This window comes from Actinia tenebrosa, unplaced genomic scaffold (genome assembly GCF_029948245.1).
Source record: "Actinia tenebrosa isolate PJP-AT-01 unplaced genomic scaffold, QUT_ActTen_1.0 PGA_scaffold13__45_contigs__length_12533684, whole genome shotgun sequence".
Lineage (NCBI taxonomy): Eukaryota > Metazoa > Cnidaria > Anthozoa > Actiniaria > Actiniidae > Actinia > Actinia tenebrosa.
Window position 1 is genome coordinate 2,990,887 of NW_028292573.1, and position 21,724 is coordinate 3,012,610.

Genomic DNA, 21,724 nt, shown 5'->3' on the forward strand with positions numbered 1-21,724 from the left:
CATGGAGGTAGGATCTATGATATGACTTTATTTTGTCACACAACTACACTGAAGTTTGCTTTAGAAGAACAAGAGATGGATTAGGAACCTACTTTTTTCAGTCTACATTGCCACATATTTTAGCTAGAAAATGCCTAAAATGCACCTGATATATTTCATGATAATCTATCATGTTGATAGACAGTGCTCTGGTAGCCTTGTGGCAGTGTGTGCCAGAGGTGTGACACATGCAGCATATCAGAGAAATAGGTACAAGGTTCTAATAGCTATTTGGTGCCACACCTAATTTGCATGGCAAATTAAATTAGGCTGACATTGGTGTGCCACAAACTTCTGGCAAGCTTGCGGCAGGGTTGAGCTTATAGCATTCGTTTTTTGGCAACCTTTTTCTTTTCTCTTGCTGTAATTGTTTTCATATATTTTTATTTATTAAGGGTTCTTCATATCAAAAGAAATCTGTGCGCAAATGTCAGTTAATATTTTGCACTTAAATGGTACTTCAACTGAATTGCTACAAAGGCGAGGTGTGTTTGATTGCGTGCTCATCTATCATTTGAGAGTTATTAGAAAACAAAAGGCTAAATATTATCTAAAATACACTGTTTTCATCAACATTATTTCATGACAGCAACATTTAAAAAAAAAAGAAATACGACTATACTTGCTAATTACTAGGATTGAACTTGTATTTGGTAGCTTATGACTTGGTGACATTTACCGAACTGTAAAACTGATTTAGTATGATCATCGATGCTCACAACAAAAAAGACAAAAAGTAGATGACCCCTCACATTTGCTTCCATATTTTCCCACCAGTGACCCACCACTTGAGAGTCTTGAGTTTATGGTGACCCCTCCTTATTCTTACCAGCCCACTCCCTGGCATAATAAATGGTCTCTTATTTTAATAATATTTTTTTAATGGTGGGTTGTTGTGCCTACATGTGACAAAATTCCTAAGCGGGAGAGTAGTAAGGTCGAAAACAAAAACTCGTGCAAAGGAAATGATGTAGCGCATTTCAATTTGATTTTTTCACTTCATGGTTTTCATTTTGGGGGACATTATCTTCATCTCGAATAAAAAAATAATAATTGAAAATTTCAGTTTCATCTAAATTGGGCTCCTTGTGCCCATGAGGATCTCCGCTTTTAGGCCGTGCCTAAATTTATATATTATTACTGATGCCATACATGCATACCTTTATATTACTGATGCCATACATACATATTACTGATGCCATACATGCATACCTTTATATTACTGATGCCATACATGCATATCTTTATAATGCTGATGCCATACATGCATACCTTTACATGACTGATGCCATACATACATACCTTTATATGACTGATGCCATACATACATACCTTTACATGACTGATGCCATACATGTATACCTTTATATGACTGATGCCATACATACATACCTTTATATGACTGATGCCATAGATACATACCTTTATATGACTGATGCCATACATGTATACCTTTATATGACTGATGCCATACATACATACCTTTATATGACTGATGCCATACATGCATACCTTTATACGTTTGATGCCATACATACATACCTTTATATGACTGATGCCATAGATACATACCTTTATATGACTGATGCCATACATGCATACCTTTATATTACTGATGCCATACATGCATACCTTTATATTACTGATGCCATACATACATACCTTTATATGACTACATGATGGCGTACGTATGCCGTCCCACTGTTGCTCTCAAGTGTGGGACTTATTTGTGGATTACTGGTTAGTTACGAAGTATATATCAGTAGAAATCATGAAAAGGAACCTTGGATTTCACTGCTCAAATAAAATATCCTTTACCTTTGTGTCCTTTAGCAGTCGCAATTCAAAGACTCCATTCCAACATTACGAGAAAACGTTTTTAGGTTTCTCGTGTTTTAAAGGTAAAGAAATGTAACTAACGACCATGGGGGGTGGGTGGGGTGGGGGGGAATCAGAAACATTTATTGATATCCATTGCACTGTTCGCTTTTTATTATCCGTTTTTATTTCTTATTTGTATATAATTTATAACCTTCAGTGATATACTATGTACAAAAACTGTCTTCAGCATGTTTCGATAAGATATCACTGAGTTACACTAGAAGACTGGCTCACAGCTAGGGCCTTCAAAATAAGTTAACAAATGACGGATCCAGGGTGATATTTGAAAGGGGTGTGTACATAAAAGCCATTTTTATAGCTTCCTGACTGTTTATATCTCTCTTGATAGTTTTCAAACGAGCGCTAGCCATTTAACTCAGATCCTCCCTGGATCCGCCTTTGGGAACGCCGTTCACCGACCAATCTACTCGCTGTATAGATATAAACTCATGATCTATCATTGCAGGCGCCTAGGCACGCAGCTGCGTTAAGTAAAGAAAAAAATGCATGCAATAGAAATTGTCAACCTCTGGACCAATTGTATAATATTTAACGCAGGTTAAATGTTCTAGAAATGCCATCTTTGAATGCTAGCTAAAGTATAATGTCCACTTAAAGACAATGCAACTACTGTCCTATATATTTAGCAAACGAAGCAGGCAACGATTGACTTAGATTCATAAGAAAAGAAGCATACCAGTGAATACCATCAGACAAACCGTTCCCTGTAGATATGTCCTTCCCAGTACCTGATAAGATGTTTCCTAGCATGGATGTAATATCATGCCAGATCCTTAGAGGTGCCATAACATTATGAGCAATGTCATGAGATTGCCAATGCGCATAGCATGATACGAGTACACCATCTACAAGCATTGTCCCATGTCGGGTCATGGGTGCATACATGCCTTTGGTTTTCAGTGTAGATACCCCTAACACTCTTCTAATGGAATTTTCCTGGCCAGATACTCGAACAAAATCACCAGAGGTGACATCGTCAGCATAGACAACTGATATGGCATCTGATTGGTTAGTTTTAGCAGCATAAATCAAATGACGGCCAGACAAGGCAATTTGTTTTCCGTCTTCCAGCTCAAGCACGTGGTAAAATCCATCACTTTTTTCATCCTTATGAAGGAATGTTATAACCTCGGTAAATATGATCTGATTGGTCAAGATATCGATCGTTTGGATTCTGTCACCGACACTGATGTCCTCCATTGGTGTAGGGAAGCCGTTCTGAAGCTGAAGTCGTGCATTGGCGGGAAAACACATCGTACGCGTGGAACCACAGTCTTTGCAGGGCTTGGGATCTACGAGGGGAAAAGATGATGCGGGAAAGATTGTTATTTTTTTGGACACTATTACGGGCATCATTGAAATTAAAAAATCCAAGAATTCAAATTTATGATCCTTTTTTTTTATTTTTTTTAATTGTTTTTGTTTTCGTAATTTTTTACTTATTCTTTTAGTTCAATTTAATTTATCTATTCATATTTTGTTTTATTTATTTATTTTTCGCTCACAAAAATCTCGATGAGTTGGGCTTCCTGTGTGTCAAGTAACGCCTTATAGAAATCATGCTGTACACGTATACGAGTTTCATATAAATATTTTAAATCCTGTGTTTGTATGGTGATTCAAGTGACCTTACTCAAAAATAGCCAAGCCAAGAAGATTCCAGCTTCTTTCTACAGTGTCTTAGTAAGACCAGTGATTTGTTTTGACCGGTACTTGGCCTTGTAGAAGCGACCAACGAACTATCGATACGGTATGTCCATATTCACCTCATCATACACTCGACTATCAGTATGTCTACTTGTAATATTAGTCATTTTGTATATTATTCATTACTACTCATGGCCGTCGTGGAAATACAATGTTTTACAGTCGAAAAATTCCGCAAAACATGTACCAATTTCGCCGAAGCTTAGAATTCTTTGCTTCGGCGATTCTCTGACAGCTGGGATGAAGAAGAGAGGAGACATGGACCCGTCTCATATTTATCCCTACTCAAATACTCTTAAGAAACTCTTCGACAAGCATTTATCAAGGAAAATACGAAGTAAATTATCGGTTCGAATTCAAACTGAGGGTGTTCCTGGAGAAAGAGTGCTTGGAGGAATGAAACAAAGACTCTATGGCTTGATGAATGGTAATGTTACGTATGACTGGGTCGTAATTCTCGGAGGTACGAATGACTTGAATTTTTTCCTACAGCAACCAACCAAAGCTCCTAATGTAACAGCCGTCTTGGAAGAATTGCTTGAGTTACATGATTTAAGTCATACTTTTCTTGCCAGAACCATAGCTGTCTCTATTCCTCCAAGACAATGCGAAAGAACTTCTAAATGTAAGTCTTACACAGACGCTCGTCACTACATAAACAAAGAACTCCGCCTGTATTCAACGAGTAGAACGGGGGAAACGTTTTATGTTGACATAGAGAAAGAAATGAGAACTGATAAGCCGTATTGGAGCGACGAAGTTCATTTTAATGATCTTGGCTACGACAGAATAGGCAGTATTATATTTGACAGTCTTTATAAAAATATTTAGCTGAGCGTGACGACGCTACCGGACATACATCTGCAGCCATCTGCAGGTTGTTTTGAAAATATTTTGGGCTACCTGTGGTTTGGTCAGCAAGAGTTTTTGGAAGTTACTTTCAACTAACTTAAAAGTCATATAATATATAAATGTACTTAAAAGTAAGGTTGAAAATCATCAGTACACTTTACAGACCTTTATATCTTCACTTTTATATCTCGGTCTTTTTATTATTTTTTAACTTTTTTTATAGAGAGGGTGTGTAGGCGTAGTTTTCTTACTCGTAAAGAGGGGGGGGGGGGGGGGGTGGGGGAGGGATAGAATTCATAGAAATTGTTTTTAAAAACGTTTTGTCTCTCTACCTCTGCCATATATTAATACCATGAACCACCACAAAAACAAATGTAGAAAATCTGCTAGACCAGTGGTTTGCTTATAATTACCGCCACCTCTCACGTAATGAAATTGTACCACCCCTACCCCCATTAGTTATATGGTACACAACTTACGTTTGCCAACGAATCTGTAGACATAGTTTGCGCCTGACTTGCCTACTCCATGATGGCAGTCAGTCGAGGGCCCATCTCTTGCGTAGGTTCTCTCGGAGTCCTCTCCACTCCAGCATTCGCCATTCGACTGTATTCCGAAAAATCCAAATTTCATTTCGGCAGCTTTTTTTGCACAAGCAAAGATTGTGTCGTTAAAGTTCTCTCTAACCATGGGATTTTTGCTGTCGTCTCGGAAGTCTGCGATCAGTTTCGGGAGGGGTCGGGGCTCCACGTAAGAATCCCGAAAGCAGCCGACGGACCTAATGTCTAAAAAATAAGAATGACAAATATTAATATTTGCAACAAAGACAGCAAGAGATCATTTTGTTATCTTTAGGTATTGTACGATGATATGACAAGAACACACCATAGCATGAAGCAACTTCAGTAGTAACAACCAAAAATAGTAGTAAACATATTCAATTCAATTCAATTTATTTCGAATGGCTAACAGAAAAGTGTAAATAAGCCTAATTAATAAAAAGCCTAAGAAATAAGCCTAATTACGTAGATATTTAAACAATTTGAGTAAAAAGATAGGAAGAAAAGAGCATGATAGATAATTGTGGACTAGTAATAGCAAAACTCGATCAATGTAATTATATTTTTAAAAATTCGCATGATCAAAAAAGGGAAAACAGTTCAAGAGGACTTTTGAGCTTTTTTTATTAAATACGAGCCTTTTTGGTGATATTTTTATATGTTGAATTGCAACCTTTTTTTAATTCTTGGGGTGCATGTTACGTCATAGCCACCATATTGGTTGACGATAGCAAAGCATTCCTCGTTAGCCGCTGCTTCATTGTTATATTTTGAGTCACGAGAATTGGGAAAATCTCCCGAGAATTGGGAACCTATTTTTGTCCTCCAATTTGAGCTGTATTCTGACCTCCTGCAAGAGAGGTCTATAGACCCTTTCAGCTCGGGTGTAACGTTATAATAAACTTTATTTCTCAATATACACAACGTGTCCATTTGCTAGAGTATATACCATCTTTTGTTTTAACGGTTGTGAATGATGATAAGACAAAGAAATATCGATACAACTTGAACAAAGAATATTATTCTCAAGGGAATGAAACGTGATCTGAAATGGAAAGACAGCCCAAGCTAAAAGGGTCTATAGACCTCTTGCAGCAGGTCGTAATGCAGCTCAATTTGGAAGACAAAAATAGGTTCCCGATTCTCAGGAGATTGAAATTCTTTTTTCTTGTACTCCAAATTGAGCTGCTTTGACGTCACAAAGGGTCTATGAATCTATTTTTTTACTGTATGATACTGACCAGACATACTCAAATTCTCTTTTCTTTGTGCGGTAGTAGTATTTTTACTAGAAGTAGCGGTGGGTGGTGCAGAGGTGGTAGACGTACTCGTACTTGTTACATTACCATTACTTGAAGGTGTTTTTGGCCCCCCTGGTTGGACCGGTGTAGTCGTCTCACCCGAAACTCCTTGAGGTTGTGTAACTGGTTTTGTCACCTGTGCTGGTTGAACAGGTTTGACCGGATTACTTGGCTGGATTGGATTGACTGCTGGGGTGGTTGGCTGTTGTGGTTGAGTAGGTGCATTCGTTGGTGGGGTGATATTAGCAATAACCACAACTAAAATTAAATAATTAACATAAATAGACTTGTTTGTAACCATCAAGGTAGAACAATGAATGCAGGAGGAGTGTATTTCCTTCCAGCTGTCTAAATATCATGTTATCCCGTCCTAAGTCCTCCAACCCTTCCTCCCTGGCGATGAATAATGACAAGTCCCTTATGACGTCATCTACTTAATAGGTGTATAGGCAGCCATGACAGGAGGCAGGAACAATTGAAACTGGTCTAATCTGATTTACATGAGAAAGGATTCAGTTTCCCAGGGGAGCACGACTCTATTATTATGCCTCCTGTCATGGCTGCCATCACGTGATGGTGCAAAGCCTCTATAAAGATGATCGCGGAATTCATTGAGCTACATTCAGACTATTACATACTGAATAACCATGCAATCACCTGTTTAAAGCATCCAGGATCGAATCTGCCCTTTAAGGTGTTCATCAGAAAACACCCTGATTATAGGAATGGGACATTACGTAACACTTCTTAGATACCGCCTTATGTAAGTACAAGTGGCTGCCATTAAGTTATTACCTGTATTGACACTTTCGTTATTCCGTGGTCCAATGTTGTACCATGTGTTTCCTGGTTCTGGTCTGGAAATGACTGGAAAATAAGGCAAAGCCAGCAAGTTCCAAATCAGACAGGTTCAGATAAAAGATTAGACAGTTAAGATAAAGTTATATTGACTTATTGATTGATTGATTCCCCATGCGCGTTTCCTCTGCTGCCTCTAGACCTGTCCAAAGACCTTCACAATGAGCTAGACAAACAATAATGAAAAAATGGTTTTCTAACCTTCACAAGGATAAAAACTCCAGGCTATCACCATGACAACCAAGAATGAGATACTCTGGAACTTTGCCGGACAAATGTTTAAGCGAATATCGGCCATTTTGGTTGTAATCTATAAAAAAATTTAATAAAATACAAGATATAGTTCTTCTTTCAATAATCTTAATCTACACAAGTGTATAATATGTACCTATTTCATAAAACCGAGTAATTCACGCTGCAAAAAATTGATTTGTTCACAGCCGAACAACGAGTTTGCTTTTGTATTTAAGCCAGAACACATAAAAGCACAAAATTTGTGTTTTGTCTCGAATCGCCCATCTCAAATCTTCAACCGACAACGTTTTTTGAAATAGGTGTATATGATGTATTAAATTTCTGTAGGAGGTAACCACACTGATCATAAGCTAACAATGTAACCCAAGATTTTAAAAAATATTTTCTGAAAGTATTTGTTGGAACGAAGACACCATTATTTTCATTTAATGATATTTTATTTTTTCTGTGCGCTGATTGGTCGATGCGAAAATATGACAGCAAAAACGATCGTAAAGCTAGGTGTTGTTAGAATTGAGGAATTAACGAAGGAAAGCGCCGAAAAATAAGTGGGTTTTGTTCGGTTGACAACGAAAGCAGGTTTAGTGTCAATTAATATAGTTTAATTACGCCCTAGCAAGGTCTAATGGATCCATAAGCGTGCCTGAGGTAATGGCACTTAAAGGGTATAGGGCATGGCGCTTTAATTACAATGAATATTCACTGGGCTGTGTCAAGAGTGCCTTGGATTCAACTGGTACAACAGAGGGGCGTAGAAAGTGCTATGCATATGAGGTTTAGATATGATTTTCGCATGCACCAACCCCTCTATTTGATTCAAGCCCGATCCGTTTAAAGACTACAGCCTAAAGTTATTTTGCTGTAAGTGTAGACTTGCTAAAATTACTGAAATTGTAAAGAAAAGTGAAGTCAAAAGTGAAGTCTGGAAGCAAGAAAGACAATGACAGACTACCACGCAGGTGGTGTCTTCGTCATTTCAAGTGTTTTTCCTATAGAATTCTATTGCCCGTTAGACTGTGGGCGTTCCTCGAGCAAACTGCCGTGGAAAGAAATGAATAGCCGAAGCTAATAGGGTTGTTTTTGATTCCTGACAGTTTAGACCCAATCAGTTGTATTCATCATTTAATGTTTAAAATATACGAAGATATACTGCTTTTCCAGGTCAAATAAAGAGGTGCAGTTGACTTAAAAAACAAGAATTTGAATTGAGCGTTAAAATGCGGTAATTTTGGATGAATTCCTTACTTTCCAAAGTTTCCAGTTCGGTAGAAATAAATCATTGTCTTGCGACATAATCGATCCCTTGCTCCATAATCGAATTTGGAATGTTGATTTTTTCAAAGGGGAAAAAACGGGAAAACCTGAGAAAGGACCTCACAGCGCACAGCAGTCGAGAACAAACTGCAATTTAAGTCATATATGACAGGGGATTAGACGACGGTCGAGCCCACCTTCATAGTGGTGAGAAGCGGCGCATATAACTGGTGCAAAACACGCGCGCTCCATAAATATTTTTGGCCGTAATCAAAACTAGATATGATCGATCATTATCGTACAGTTATTTATTTTTTTCATGAATTTCGTTGGGGCATGCCCTACATTACAAAATGGAAATTTAAACCGAAGAATAAACCTAGGGTTATTGTGCAAATTAGGGAGTTATTAATTGAAAATTAACGAAAGAAGGTTGTTTGGTCTATCACGTTTATCAGCCCAAAAAAAACAATAACACCAACCATAATAATAGAATAAGTGTTGTAAGTGTTGTTACTTCTACATTAATTTCACACATTTCTGGGAGACAGTAAAAATAGAAAGTATTAAACTCTTTAGTGGTATTGAACAAAGCATCACATTGAAGGTGCAAAAGTCTCGAAGTAAACTATAGCTGTAATAACATGGCTAGCTGTTCTAAAGGTGCAAAGAGTGTATACTTACGTATACGAAGATTGGTGTCCTCAAATCGGAATATTGTGGCAGAGTTTATTTTGTCTAGATAGAACTGGGTAGTTCAGCGTTCCAAACAGAAAACAATGCAACTTTCTACGCCAATTTGCTGCCACTACGTAGCTTGATTAAACCTTGTTTGCTGCTTTTGTATGTATCTGTAGGGGGTAGAATTTTGTTGTCATTGATCCGTACGTTTGCTGGCTACATGTTTGTAGCATAAGAACATTGGGTTCGTGATGAATTAATAATAAAGCTAAGACAAGTGAATCGGCTGGTTGGTCACCGATACCACCTGTATCTAGTGTAGTTGAAGGAGTGATTTTTTTATTTGCGTTAGCTACCTTATTTTCCTTCGCTTGTCGATTCATTCTGGCACAGAATAATCCCAACCGAACAATCCTTCGATCCAGGGAAAGTTCAAAAAACACATTTCAATTTAGAAGTTGGTTCGTACGAAGGTAGGAAAATTGGAGAGGCTGGAGAAAAACCCTCGAAGCACAGGACGGTAACAACAGTCAACTGTTCTCACTAACACAGTGCTAAAAACAGTGAATGAAATGAAGAAATTTGTCCAGTGCTGTTAATAGTGAGAAGATCAAATTTTGTTGATGTTAGCCGGTCTCTGATCTTATTTGCCGCGGGGAATTTTCTGGTCTCTTCTCTGGTTTTCCTCCCTTGTCCTACTTTATATTGGCCGTAGTTTGTTGCTCTCTTATATCATATTTGGCTATGGCCGAATGAAAATTGCGTGAAAATGGTGGGTTTTCTCAAAACCGCTTACAGCAAGAACAACATTATTACGATTAGTGTTATACTCGTCGATAGAAACAGCACAAAATGATATCTTTATTGCGAGCAGTGGGAATCAGTTGCTAATAATTAAATCGAACCACTATGTTTTCCAATCTGTAAGTTATTTTTATTTTGAAATATATAGACCCTTTGCCAAAATGGCGGCCGCACATTCGATTGAGTTAAAATTATAATCAAACTACGTAAGTGGAAAACCAATAGAGTACAAACACTATAAGTGTGTAAAATAAATACCACTAAATACTCCTATAATCCTATTATTTTCTATTGTTTAATTAGCACTATTTACTACTAAATAGAGCAAAGTGTTGCACACTTTTAGTGTTTGTAGTCTACCAGCACAGGCTAGGAAATAGCACCTTTAGTAGTCTTATGAATACACCCCGCGAATACGTTATAACCGGCACATACAAACGTCCGTAAGTTTGTCAATGTTCAACTTAGAACAGTTTTCGGTCGATATAGCACCTGACATATTGAATCTTTCTAGGGTTACTAAATCAAAGGTGTTCTTGTTAGTGCTCGTTAAGTTTTTAATTTTAACCCGTTTCAGTTTTTGGCAAAGAGTCTAGTATTCAGATGTAGCTAGCCTCACCATTCTGTAAAAAATAACTGGTTGAAACAACCGAAACAATTTGTGAAAACGTGAAAACGCAGAGTGTGAGAGAACCAGTTTTAATTTGGTTGTCTTCTGAACTATCTTTCTATCTTCTTATCTATCCCGATAAATATTTTCAGTTAGCAAAACATTATTTTTGTAAATTAAAGGGCAAAAAGGGCCAAGGGGCGTGATTAGTCACCAGCCCCAGGATCCGCTCATACAGCCCATGCACTTGTTTACCTATCTTTTAGGCATAATCATAGTCTTAACATTACATAATCATGTGCTGCAGTGATTGCCAAACGCCCCTCTGCAACGTCTTGCAGCCTGTGATACATTGGCTTATTACAATTAAGACGTCCTCTATCTTAATTCGATCAGTCGCAAATCAGCCACACGCGCGGATATTGGTTAAGTTACAAGCACTGGTATTCTGACCGTAGCTTGGCTAGGTCCTTTGTATCTGTCTGCTCTCTTCTCGGTGATCCAAGATGGCGAACCTCCTTTGTACCCTACCAGAAGCCAAGTGCTTCGCATCGAAACTGCAGTGGGATTTACGGCACCAACGGATCGTAGAGCTGGTGCTGCAGTATTTACATAACGACTATTAGTGCTGTCTTGCACAGCGATGATGACAATACTCTCTCTAGGCAGTTGATCCAGGAATGCCTTCATATTCCTTCCTGCACTTGGATCGTCGTGCGTGTCAAATACACTCTTCTTCTGATAAATACCATATTTGTTCAAGACAACTATGTTATGACCTCTCCCCTGAGGAAGATATAACAACAAGAAGTATAAGGCAATGTTTTCCATGTGTATGTTGTGAGTTTCTACTCCCTCGTTCTATACCGAGTGGCGGTTCTAGGGGCATATAGATGGACATTATGCCTTTTTTTAAACTTCTCAAAATTATGATTAGTCATTGCTATAATGACTTGCTAACGACTTGTCAAGAATTATTAAGCCTTACTCCTCATAGTCAAATTTATTATAGTAATTATTAATTATTATAGTAAATTTATTCAATGTTTTTGAATGAGAGCTCATTCGTTTTCTATTTGTATTCGTTTGTTTGTTTGTTTGTTTGTTTGTTTGTTTGTTTGTTTTTGTACTGTTTTTTTCGCATGCGTATGTGTAGTTTTCTTAGTAGTTTTGGTCATTCTAGCTCTTGGTTAATGATTTGGTTTGTTGACGACAGACTTACATTAGGACAGTATTCCACATTGTTTACTTTAATCATACACGTCCCACATGCAACTCGTTTGCCGGGGTTATCATCACAGCCTTCTGACTGAACGAACACTTTTACATAAACCTGAACTAAAAGAAAAGACGTGATAAGACATTAGCACTGATTTCTTCAGCCCTGATGTAATGCTATATATTCCTCTGGAATAATTGCAATTGTTCAGTCAAGTTTAGGATAGCTTCAATGTTATAAACTAAAGTTGGTAAGCTAGTTATTAACAAAAGTCTTTTGTGAGGGAAGTAGAAAGTTCAATTAACTAAATTCCAAGCCTGGCTTGGATATGGTTTCCTCGTTTCAGACTACGTGTCATTCTCTGTAGTATTATTTCTATGCTTAACGGTTGCACATGAAAAAAAACATGAATATGGATACAACTCAAACAAAGAATCTTATTCTCAAGAAAACGACACGTGGTGTGAAATATTACACCCAAGAGGTTTATATGAATATTACCCGTCAGATCAAGGTGTTCCCTTGCTGAACCAAATTCATTGCTAGCCTCACATATATATCTTCCAGTATGCTCGCTTGCTAAATTGGCGATCCTCAGCGTCAAGCTGCCATTAGTGTGTCGAAGTACCGAGTTTATAGCCTTGTTTTTGAATTTCCAAATGAGTTTTGGCGCTGGTGTTCCCTTGGCAGAACATGTTCTAGAAAAGCTAGATCGCTCATCTAAAGTGATCTTGGAGGATCCGCCGGATGATGTTATCCATGGCGAGACTGCAAGAAATGAGAGAAAAGGAGAGAAAAGCAAGGTAAAGCACAAGCAAAATAAAACAAAGCAAAAGGGAAACGCAATTATATGAAAGGAAGAGAATTAAGAAAGGAATGAAATTTAATTTACAATTACAAGGAGCAAAAAGAAAAGGAAGCAAAAGAGAAAAATAAAGAAAAGAATCAGGAAAAGAAATGGAAATGGAAAGGCAAACATAAAAAGGAAATCAAAAGAAAAGTATGGAAATGATGGAATGGAAAGGAAAGAAAAGAGAACGCACAAGAGTCGACGATATTGCGTTACCTGGGTCCTTGACAACCAAAAACGTTGTAACCGTAACTTTTCCAAGGATGTTTCTTGCCGTTGCCTTGTAAAATCCACCGTCTATGTACTCTACTCCATCTATAACAAGGTTCGCGGCTTCTTGTCGAAAACGCTTGTTCATTTTTATATTATCAAGTCTCTTCCATGTTATATTCGCTTCTGGGAATGCAAACACTTCAAAATGAAGCACCTTTTCTGTTCCTCGATAGCCATTCTCTAAATCATTTGGTTTTCTTCGGATTTTAGGCCCGACTGAAAATAAAAACATAGTTTTTTTAAGTTTTTGCTATTTTCCTATAGTACATGGCGAAATATTATTTATTATATATCATATTATTCAGCTTTAGCATAACAGTTTTCCCATTTCAGATCATGTGCTATTCTCTCAAGAATTATAAGATTCTTTGTTTGAGTTGTATTCATATTCAGGTGTTTTTTCGTGCGCAACCGTTAAACAAAAAAATGATACTCTAGAGAATGATATACGTTGTCTAAAAATGGGAAAACATTACGCCCAAGCCCAAAACCATAGTACTTTTTTCATTGCTACGCGCTAATGGAGGCAACCGTCGCGATCGTAAATTCGCGCAATCAAACAAAAAAACTGAAACAATTGTATAATTAAGGAATCAAACCCAGATCCCATACCAAAAGATCAAAGTCTACGAGCGATCAACCGCTACACCACTAATACATTTCAAACAAATAATCTTATTCTCAAGAGAGTGACACATAGTTTGAAATGGAAAGGCATTGCGCATTGAGATTTTTTGTTTACCATCACTGCGGAAATGTAGTTAGACAGCAAATCACACCATGCTGCGCGATTATTGTAATTCGTCTTTGGGGTATATTGAAATACCTTTAATGATTTTTTGGTCTTCGACTAAAACGGGATATAATATTTTTTATTACCTTGAACGACGACTATTGCTCTTTTTGACGCTGTTCCTACTGTGTTGCTGGCTTTACATACGTATTCTCCACTATCTTCATACTGTACATTGGATATATTCAGCATCTGTGAGTCAAACTTATATCTCTCTCTAGGAAAAGATCCATTTGTTTTATTCCATGTAATATTAGGTATCGGATACCCTGTGGCATTGCAGGGTAGAGTAAGGGTCTGGGTCTCGTTAATCGTCAATTGATGATCTTGGAAATACGTTATTACGGGAAACACTGCAAAACAAGTTGAATTAAAAACTTGAATGATGTGGCACCCTTTTAATTTGGAAAATTAATGTATTTATGTTTTTAATTTAAATTTTATTTCATAATCGTACTTTAAGTCGCTGGTCGTCCGTAGCCGCCGTCTTCGTTGAACTTGTTAAATCATTTAATTTGTCATTAATTACATTTGTCATATCATAAGGATTTTTAAAAAAATTGAAATAGAGGTCTTGCACCATCACGTGAAAGCAGCCATGTTAGATGGCAGGAACAATATACTCGTTTGACGAGAGAAAGAATTCAATTCCCGAGAGCAAAGAGGTTCTATTGTTTTGCCATCTAGCCACAGGCAGCCCAAGCTGCATTATGGGTGTGATGATGCAAAACCTCTATATAACGCGCGCATAGATTGGCTGCTGGCCATCCTGTTATCAGAGGACAGAGACGACGCGCAAGCTCACGCAAAATTAATATGTCGGCTTCTTATGTTCTGTACTGTGTTGTAAACACTTTAGGAGCTACACTTCATTTTAAAGTGCAAAAATTGCAAACAGATGTCTCTTCCTTTTTTGCCCCATCCCCTTTTCTCCCCTTTTCTCCTCTTTACTCCCCTTTTCTAATTGAGATAACAATAGTGGTATGGACTTTTTCGCTGAGTATATGATGAGAGAGAAGAGAGGAGAGAGAAGGAAATGTGAAATAAGAACTTACCGTTAACTGTAACAGTAGTCTCAGTTGAACTTGCTCCTAGAACATTAGACGCAACACATACATACGACCCTTCTTGTTCCTTGGTTATCTTAGTGATGTGCAAGTCCCCTTGGATAATTCTATACCTACTAGGCATTACACTACCATCCCTCCTGTACCACGTGATCATAGGACTAGGCACCCCAGAGGCGCGGCATCTAAGCTGTACATCCTGGTTCTCTGTGACCGTGATGTTTGATGGAACAGAAGTGAATTTGACATACACTAAAGAAAAGAACAACACATTCAGACTTGTGCCCAGGCTATTTTTATTTCACTTGACAGGGTAAGAAAGAGGGCCTGGTATTGAGGCTGTATTGATGGTTTTCAACCATTCCCAACAGAATTAAGTAACAAAAGACACGGCGGCCATGTTGGAGGATATTCTTTTGTTATGTTCCTCCAACATGGCCGCCGTGAAAACCATCAATAGTCATTAAAAATTGATGTTTTTCTTGGTTTTCGTTTTGTGTCAAAGCCAGCCAGATAACCTGTTACAGACATGTTTTCCTTGGAGAAATAAGACATCTGCAAAAAATGTCATGCAAAAGCATTCTTGTCAATAGATCGAATTTGTGGCGTGCATTCCTTTTATGAAAATAATATAATAATAAAAGGCATGGCCGCCATGTTGGTTGATATTTCAAAAAAGAAAATGAACCTTTTGGTTATATAAGTCCTCCAGCATGGTGACTGTGACCTCACATGTACCCAAGAAGTATTTCTCTACGAATACTTTCGCGAGTATACCTTGAACCAGAAGTCGTATCTTGTATCTTAAGACACCCATGATGTTTCGTGCTTCGCATATGTAGTTTCCAGTATCACTCGAACGTGACCTTTTGATGACCAAAGAGCTTTCTGTCACTGGATGAGGATTTACTGGACAAGAAGATTCGTTCGATCCTGTGAGGAAGGAAATCACAACCAAGATGTGCAATAGTCAAACTTTGTATCAAGAGGCTGGAGCTCAAATCCCTTCGCATAGCATTTTTTGGGTTGCGCTTATTAACGAGCTGTTCTTTATGCATACCAAGCGAAAATGCACTATGGAAAATGTGAAGGCAATCGGTGAAAGTTGTCGCAACATGGGATTGTTCCAAACTGTCATTATCTATGAGTATAATACATTTCATTCAAGATTTGCATACGTAAGTAACATGCAATATGCAACAAGCAACCGACAGGGCAGAAAAAACGGTTTTTGGCCTTTCGTCATAAGGACAGCTTTAAGTATTTAAGCTCAATATTTTGTAAACACGTTCTTTTGGGGACAAATAGCAAAATATCAAATGCGACCAAAATTCATTGAATGCGTATTTGAGATATATAGACGTGTACTTTGGGAGAGGGGATATTTTGATACAGAAAAACTGACATTTTCGTGAACACTAGGATTTACTCTAATAATGCGACAAAATTTCGTCACAAGTTTCGAGCAGCAGTGACACAAATGAAACGCTTAAACATGTTTTAAATAAAAAATCGTGAAAGTAGCGGGCTTGTCGTTTTTCTGCCCTGTCAACAAAGCCAACAAAATAGCAACTAACAAGGTTCATTTTCATATGTCGATATTCCGTTACCTGACTGAAAAATAACCTCTTTCACTTCATAATGATTATCTGAGCTGTCTTGAATAGGTATCGTTACTTTGTCACGATACCACGTGATACGAGAATATGGATTCGCTGTTGCGTTACACACCAGTAGAGCTGAATCTCTCTCTCTAAACGCAAGATATCGAGGAGTTGAAACGAAAGAAGGCGGAGCTGAAAACAACAAAACAGCGTGGAAAAGTTATAAAAAGAAAATTCATTCAAAATGGGTGGACTGTAAGATCGTCCAAATCCTCACCCAACAATCTCATGTTTTTAAAAATCGTTGCTGAATACACTCTCAACCATTCTCTTTCCCAGAGCCATTATTTTTCCATGGGCATGCCCCAAGAAATAACCAGGAGCCTAGTTATTTCTTTGCTTATGCGCAGTAAGAATCAGTACTTCATGGGAACCAGATTGACCGCATTAGGAAATGATAGCATTCCGTACCATTATTTCGTTCATGCGCAGTAGGAGTGAAAGTGTTCTGGGATCGAGAGCAAACCAAAAAGAATGGAACACTTTCATGGTCTCGATTTGTACCAATCAAATATGAGCGTAAGTAAGATATGACAGAGTACTATGTGTGTTTGCAGGACCTCAAGGAATACAAGTTGTAATAGATACATGGCAACATACATGTTGATCATGGCAGTCATATGTAAATAGACATTACCAAAAGAGTCACCAGGACATCCTCTTGGTCCAACTTTTCCTTTCACCCCTCGTTCGCCTTGTTCTCCTTTTTGACCTGTCGTATAGATAACGACCCCCAAAAAAACAGTTTTTAGGCTTTGGTTTATAAAATCATTTGGAAACTATTTCAAGGCAAAAGAGAGAGCACATACCTCCAAAATCTCCTTTAGGTCCTTGGGCTCCTTTTTGTCCCTTTATTCCAGTGTTCCCTTTGTCCCCTTTAGTGCCCTTAGGTCCCATATCTCCTTTCAGACCAATCACAGTAACATTTCCACAGAAGCCCTTTTCACCACGGGGTCCAGGAGGGCCATGTTTTCCAATGCTTCCCTTGTAACCAGCTTGTCCTTTGGGACCTGTTATAGCGGAACAATACTATCGATCCATCCATAGTAAAGGAGAAAAGAGCTAAGGAAGAGTGGTCCTCTTCACAATGAAGTCTACCTACGTTCATTCCTGCTCCATACGTAGGGCTCCCGATGTCCCAATAGACCAGTTCTAGTTCCAAAACCGCTGTGTTCCTTGATTACAGACTCATTTACACAGGGTTAGCCTTGAATCAGTGTCTAATTACTCGCAAATACCAACGGTAAAGTAAAGAATGCACAACTTTAACAATACAAACACTTTGAAATTCCACGGACCTACGCTGAAACACAACATAGCTGCACAAAATAGACGCTAAACATGAGCAACAGAAACTGGAGTATTCTTAAAGGATTCAAAACAGAATAGCTTATACGTAAGACCTTATTGCTTGTACTTGCCTCTACGCCCTCGTCTTCCGGGTTTGCCTGGTGGACCTATAATAAAAAAAGGTTATGAGTACCATTATATGTCATATGCATCAAGTTCTTAAGAATACATGGAATGGCCAACGAAACGTCTTCTGAATCTCAGTGAACGGTAAAAGTAAAGACTTTTTTCACACAATAGAGTAGAGCAACTTCATCCCAAAGCCTCGTGTAACACATTCAGCAAAGAAACTGGTATCCAGAGGGGTCCAACATGCTACCAACATGTATTTTTTCCTAATGATACACTTGATACGTAAAATAATGTTTAAATTAAGTGTATATGACACAAAAACATTTCAACGTTTAGAATTTATAGTTTTCTAGTAATAATAAATATATTGTAATGAAATTTGTTTCAAAAGCTTATTGCTTGAGATATTTGTGACGTCATTTTGTTGACACGTACTCTAGATTCGGTAGTAATGTATGCACTAAATATAAATTGTAATTCGTATAAAATAACAACAAAAGGCATATAATATTCAGCTTTATTTGATAGCTTACGTCGTACTCTTTACGTTTTGGGAAACTCAAAAGTGTACTTAGTGTACAAGATTCTACACTCAAACATATTTCGTGTATTCGCAACTAAATCTGAAGACTTGTAAACAAAATGACGTCACAACTTGTGCTAATTTTTATGAATTTCTAGAGAAATACGTTTTTGAAACAAATTTAACTGTGATATTCTTATTCATGCCAATAAACTACAGATTTTTAACTTTTTTTTGTGTGTGTGTGTGTATATATGCACTTCAAAATATTCAATAACATTAAGGAAACGATAACCTACCACGTAATATCTGACATTTATTAGGGCCTCTACCAGACCATTTGTTCTTCTAAAACATAAGTTAAATCACATAAGATAACTTCAGTGCTTCATTGTCGCGGGGGAACGGATGGACGGGGATGAGGACCCTATTTTTTGAGTCATCTGCTTGCCTCACAGGCTTCCCACCACAGGCTTCCCAGGCTACCCAGCTTATTATCCTGTGACTTAAAAGAGAGTAATATTTTTACAATTTTTTTGACAGTTTTCGAAAAAAGCGAAATTAGGGCATAAAAAGCTTTGATATCAACTGTATTCATTCCAAAGAAAACAAAATAAACAGAAGACTCGACAGCCAAGTTGGATGATACAACACAAGAGACTAATGAGATGTCTTTGTTAAATTTATCCCACATGGTGGCTGTGAAAACCAGCAAAAAATGTAACTCAACCGGTTTATAAAAGCAACGACGCGTGGTCTGATATTGAAAAACATTACGCCTACTGTGCCGAAAAGTTATATTGCGCATTCCGCGAAAAAAACATTCGGGTCTGTGTTTTAGATGTACAAGTATTCCAAGAGTCATTTTTTATGGGCGAGGCCTAGCTTAGTCTTTGATAACGGCTTGCAGAATCTAAAGGCTAAAGTCGTAAAACAATGACGAAGTTTTGAAATGTCTTTTCGCGTGTATTCAAAACACGGGACAATACATAAAAGACAAAAGACCCAAGAAAAGTTGTGAAAGCAAAATTCCACGCATTTAAACTTGATTTACAAACTTGAATATTGTGTTAAGTCAAGCATTTGATTGGATAGAACAAGGTTGTCGGCGTGGAAGGATCAGTTGGGAGTAAAAATCCAAGCTGTTCATTGAATCAGCACAAACAGCAGAAGACTGATTTAGAGATTAGGTAAGTTACAAAAAACTGTTTTAAGAATTCAGCCTAGCGAGAAAAGCAGAGTACTTTCTTGGCTGAACACGAATTAGCATTTGAGTCGGGAGATCAAGCAATCACTACCTGTTCATAGCAAAGAAGCCAAACAAGTTTCCTTTTCGTTTTAGATTCTCTATTATATCTTGGAAAAGCGCGCTTAAGGAGAAGGATGGCTTATTTTGGTCTTCATATCAAGGTAGGAAAAGATCTTCTGGTCTTACTAGTGCTGAATACATTAAATGTTTTTTTTTTTTGAAGAGCAAGACAAGCCAAGTGTCCAAAAGCTTACTTGCGTGAGTACCGTATTAAGAACTAGCTTGAATCCTTTTAGTCTAATTTAAAATGCTTCTAATATAAACATAGTAAATTCTAATTCGGTTCAAAATAGTTCCAACTGTTCTACTTTTCTCAGTTGCCCGCAATTTTACTAGGCTTCAATGTTGTATATTTTTAGGATCCCAAGTAACTAAAAATAGGAAAAAAACTTATTTGGTATTGCTGCTGTGTTGCAATCATTTTCAAGAGAATGAAATAACAGAAGACACGCCATGCTGGATGATATAACAAAAGAGACTATTGACGAAACTTTTGTTTAATTCATCCAACATGACGGATGTGAAAACCATCAATAAAAAATAAAGTTTGAAGAAAAAATTTTAATATATCATCCCGAACTAAACATTGTTTATTGAGAAGAGTGTTATTGCTGTGGGCTTCATAGCCATAGTTATCTTTTGGTTCCTATCAATAGGTTGCTATCAATAGACGTCACTTCCGGTAATAGCTCTTTTTTGATGGCTTGTAGAATCCTGGAGGTTGTTTTGATCTCTTGTTTTCTGGTTTGATGTCGTGAAAATAGTCAAATACAATAGTTTGAGGACTTATTTTGATATTATTTGACTTAACATCCGCTAGTTGCCCCCCAGTCAACCGCTTGTTTGCCCCCAGTCAACTCCAAAAAGTCACGTGATTGATAGTAAGCAATAGACGTCGTTTCCGGTTTGCTGGGGAACTTGCCATACATATTAATGAGTATGGGGGAACAGGGAGCCCAAAGCCACTGCTTAGAAACGGCGTTTAAAATAAAATTTATCACGCGTTAATGCTGTGTCACGCGTTTAGTTCATGTTTTTTTTAAATAAAAAAACATGATTAACATTTCTATTTCTATTTCTTTTCGTTTGAGATCGAGGTCAAAGGTCAGTAATACTCGATACTTACCTTGAGGAAGTTGTTCAGCAAGTCCAAGCATGTCGTTACATCTTCAAAATTTTTTGTGCTGTTTTTAAAATCCAGAACGTTTTGATTGTTTGTTTGTTTCGCCGTCTTACTCGTTTGATTATTTACACTTCTTTTAACAACTTTCTTCTCATTCATCGTGGGTCTGGTCTTGATGCTTTCTGCCCATTGCTTTTCCGTATCTGTAGTCGTGGATATCTGAGTCATTGATTCCAAATCGTCTTCGAGTTTCTTAAACCTGGCTTCGTACATCATTTGATTTCGAACAAACATGATCACAAGACCAATAGATAAACACACGTGAAAAACGTGAAATAATTTAAAGAGAGAATTCCTTCGGTTTGGCGTTGCGTCCATTTTGTGATAGTTTTGACGTGCTCCCTGTGTTATTCGACACCAGAAATTTTGAACTTTTGAGTTGACCTTTTAGAATCAAATATCGCGACACTTCTTGTTAAAACAGCATTTGGAGTGGTGCGCCCGGAAGGAAAAATCCACTCCACTCCACTCCACTCCACTCCACTCCACTCCACTCCACTCCACTCCACTCCACTCCACTCCACTCCACTCCACTCCACTCCACTCCACTCCACTCCTTTGCGAAATGCTGCAATTTGTAAGAAAAAAATATAGTGAC

At 37.7% G+C, this 21,724-nt stretch overlaps 3 protein-coding genes across 5 annotated transcripts; 1 reads left to right on the forward strand and 2 right to left on the reverse strand.

Annotated features, from left to right (window-relative positions):
* Nucleotides 1-2,021: 2,021 nt before the first annotated feature.
* Nucleotides 2,022-10,090, reverse strand: LOC116300831 (uncharacterized). The gene is made up of 6 exons (XM_031709789.2): nt 9,413-10,090; nt 7,421-7,529; nt 7,157-7,228; nt 6,302-6,619; nt 4,980-5,285; nt 2,022-3,233 (listed from the first exon to the last, which is right to left on the reverse strand). The coding sequence occupies exons 2-6, from the start codon at nt 7,515-7,517 to the stop codon at nt 2,548-2,550; spliced, it is 1,479 nt and encodes a 492-aa protein (XP_031565649.1). The 5' UTR covers nt 7,518-7,529; nt 9,413-10,090; the 3' UTR covers nt 2,022-2,547.
* LOC116300833 (uncharacterized) lies at nt 3,687-4,675 on the forward strand. The gene has a single exon (XM_031709791.2). The coding sequence runs from the start codon at nt 3,694-3,696 to the stop codon at nt 4,477-4,479; it is 786 nt and encodes a 261-aa protein (XP_031565651.1). The 5' UTR covers nt 3,687-3,693; the 3' UTR covers nt 4,480-4,675.
* Nucleotides 10,091-10,244: 154 nt separating the features above from the next.
* On the reverse strand, nt 10,245-21,471 carry LOC116300830 (roundabout homolog 1). Of its 3 annotated transcripts, XM_031709786.2 has the most exons (13): nt 21,070-21,471; nt 18,934-18,982; nt 18,111-18,146; nt 17,499-17,699; nt 17,327-17,401; nt 16,636-16,821; nt 15,803-15,958; nt 15,014-15,277; nt 14,045-14,311; nt 13,109-13,381; nt 12,544-12,810; nt 12,046-12,161; nt 10,245-11,609 (listed from the first exon to the last, which is right to left on the reverse strand). In XM_031709786.2, exons 1-13 carry the CDS (start codon nt 21,442-21,444, stop codon nt 11,250-11,252), a joined length of 2,625 nt encoding a protein of 874 aa, XP_031565646.2. In that variant the 5' UTR covers nt 21,445-21,471; the 3' UTR covers nt 10,245-11,249. The 3 variants fall into 3 exon arrangements, with proteins under 3 accessions (XP_031565646.2, XP_088885042.1, XP_031565647.2); XM_089028916.1 differs by lacking the exon at nt 18,934-18,982 and having other exon boundaries at nt 21,070-21,250; XM_031709787.2 differs by lacking the exon at nt 12,046-12,161 and having other exon boundaries at nt 11,447-11,609.
* Nucleotides 21,472-21,724: the final 253 nt, after the last annotated feature.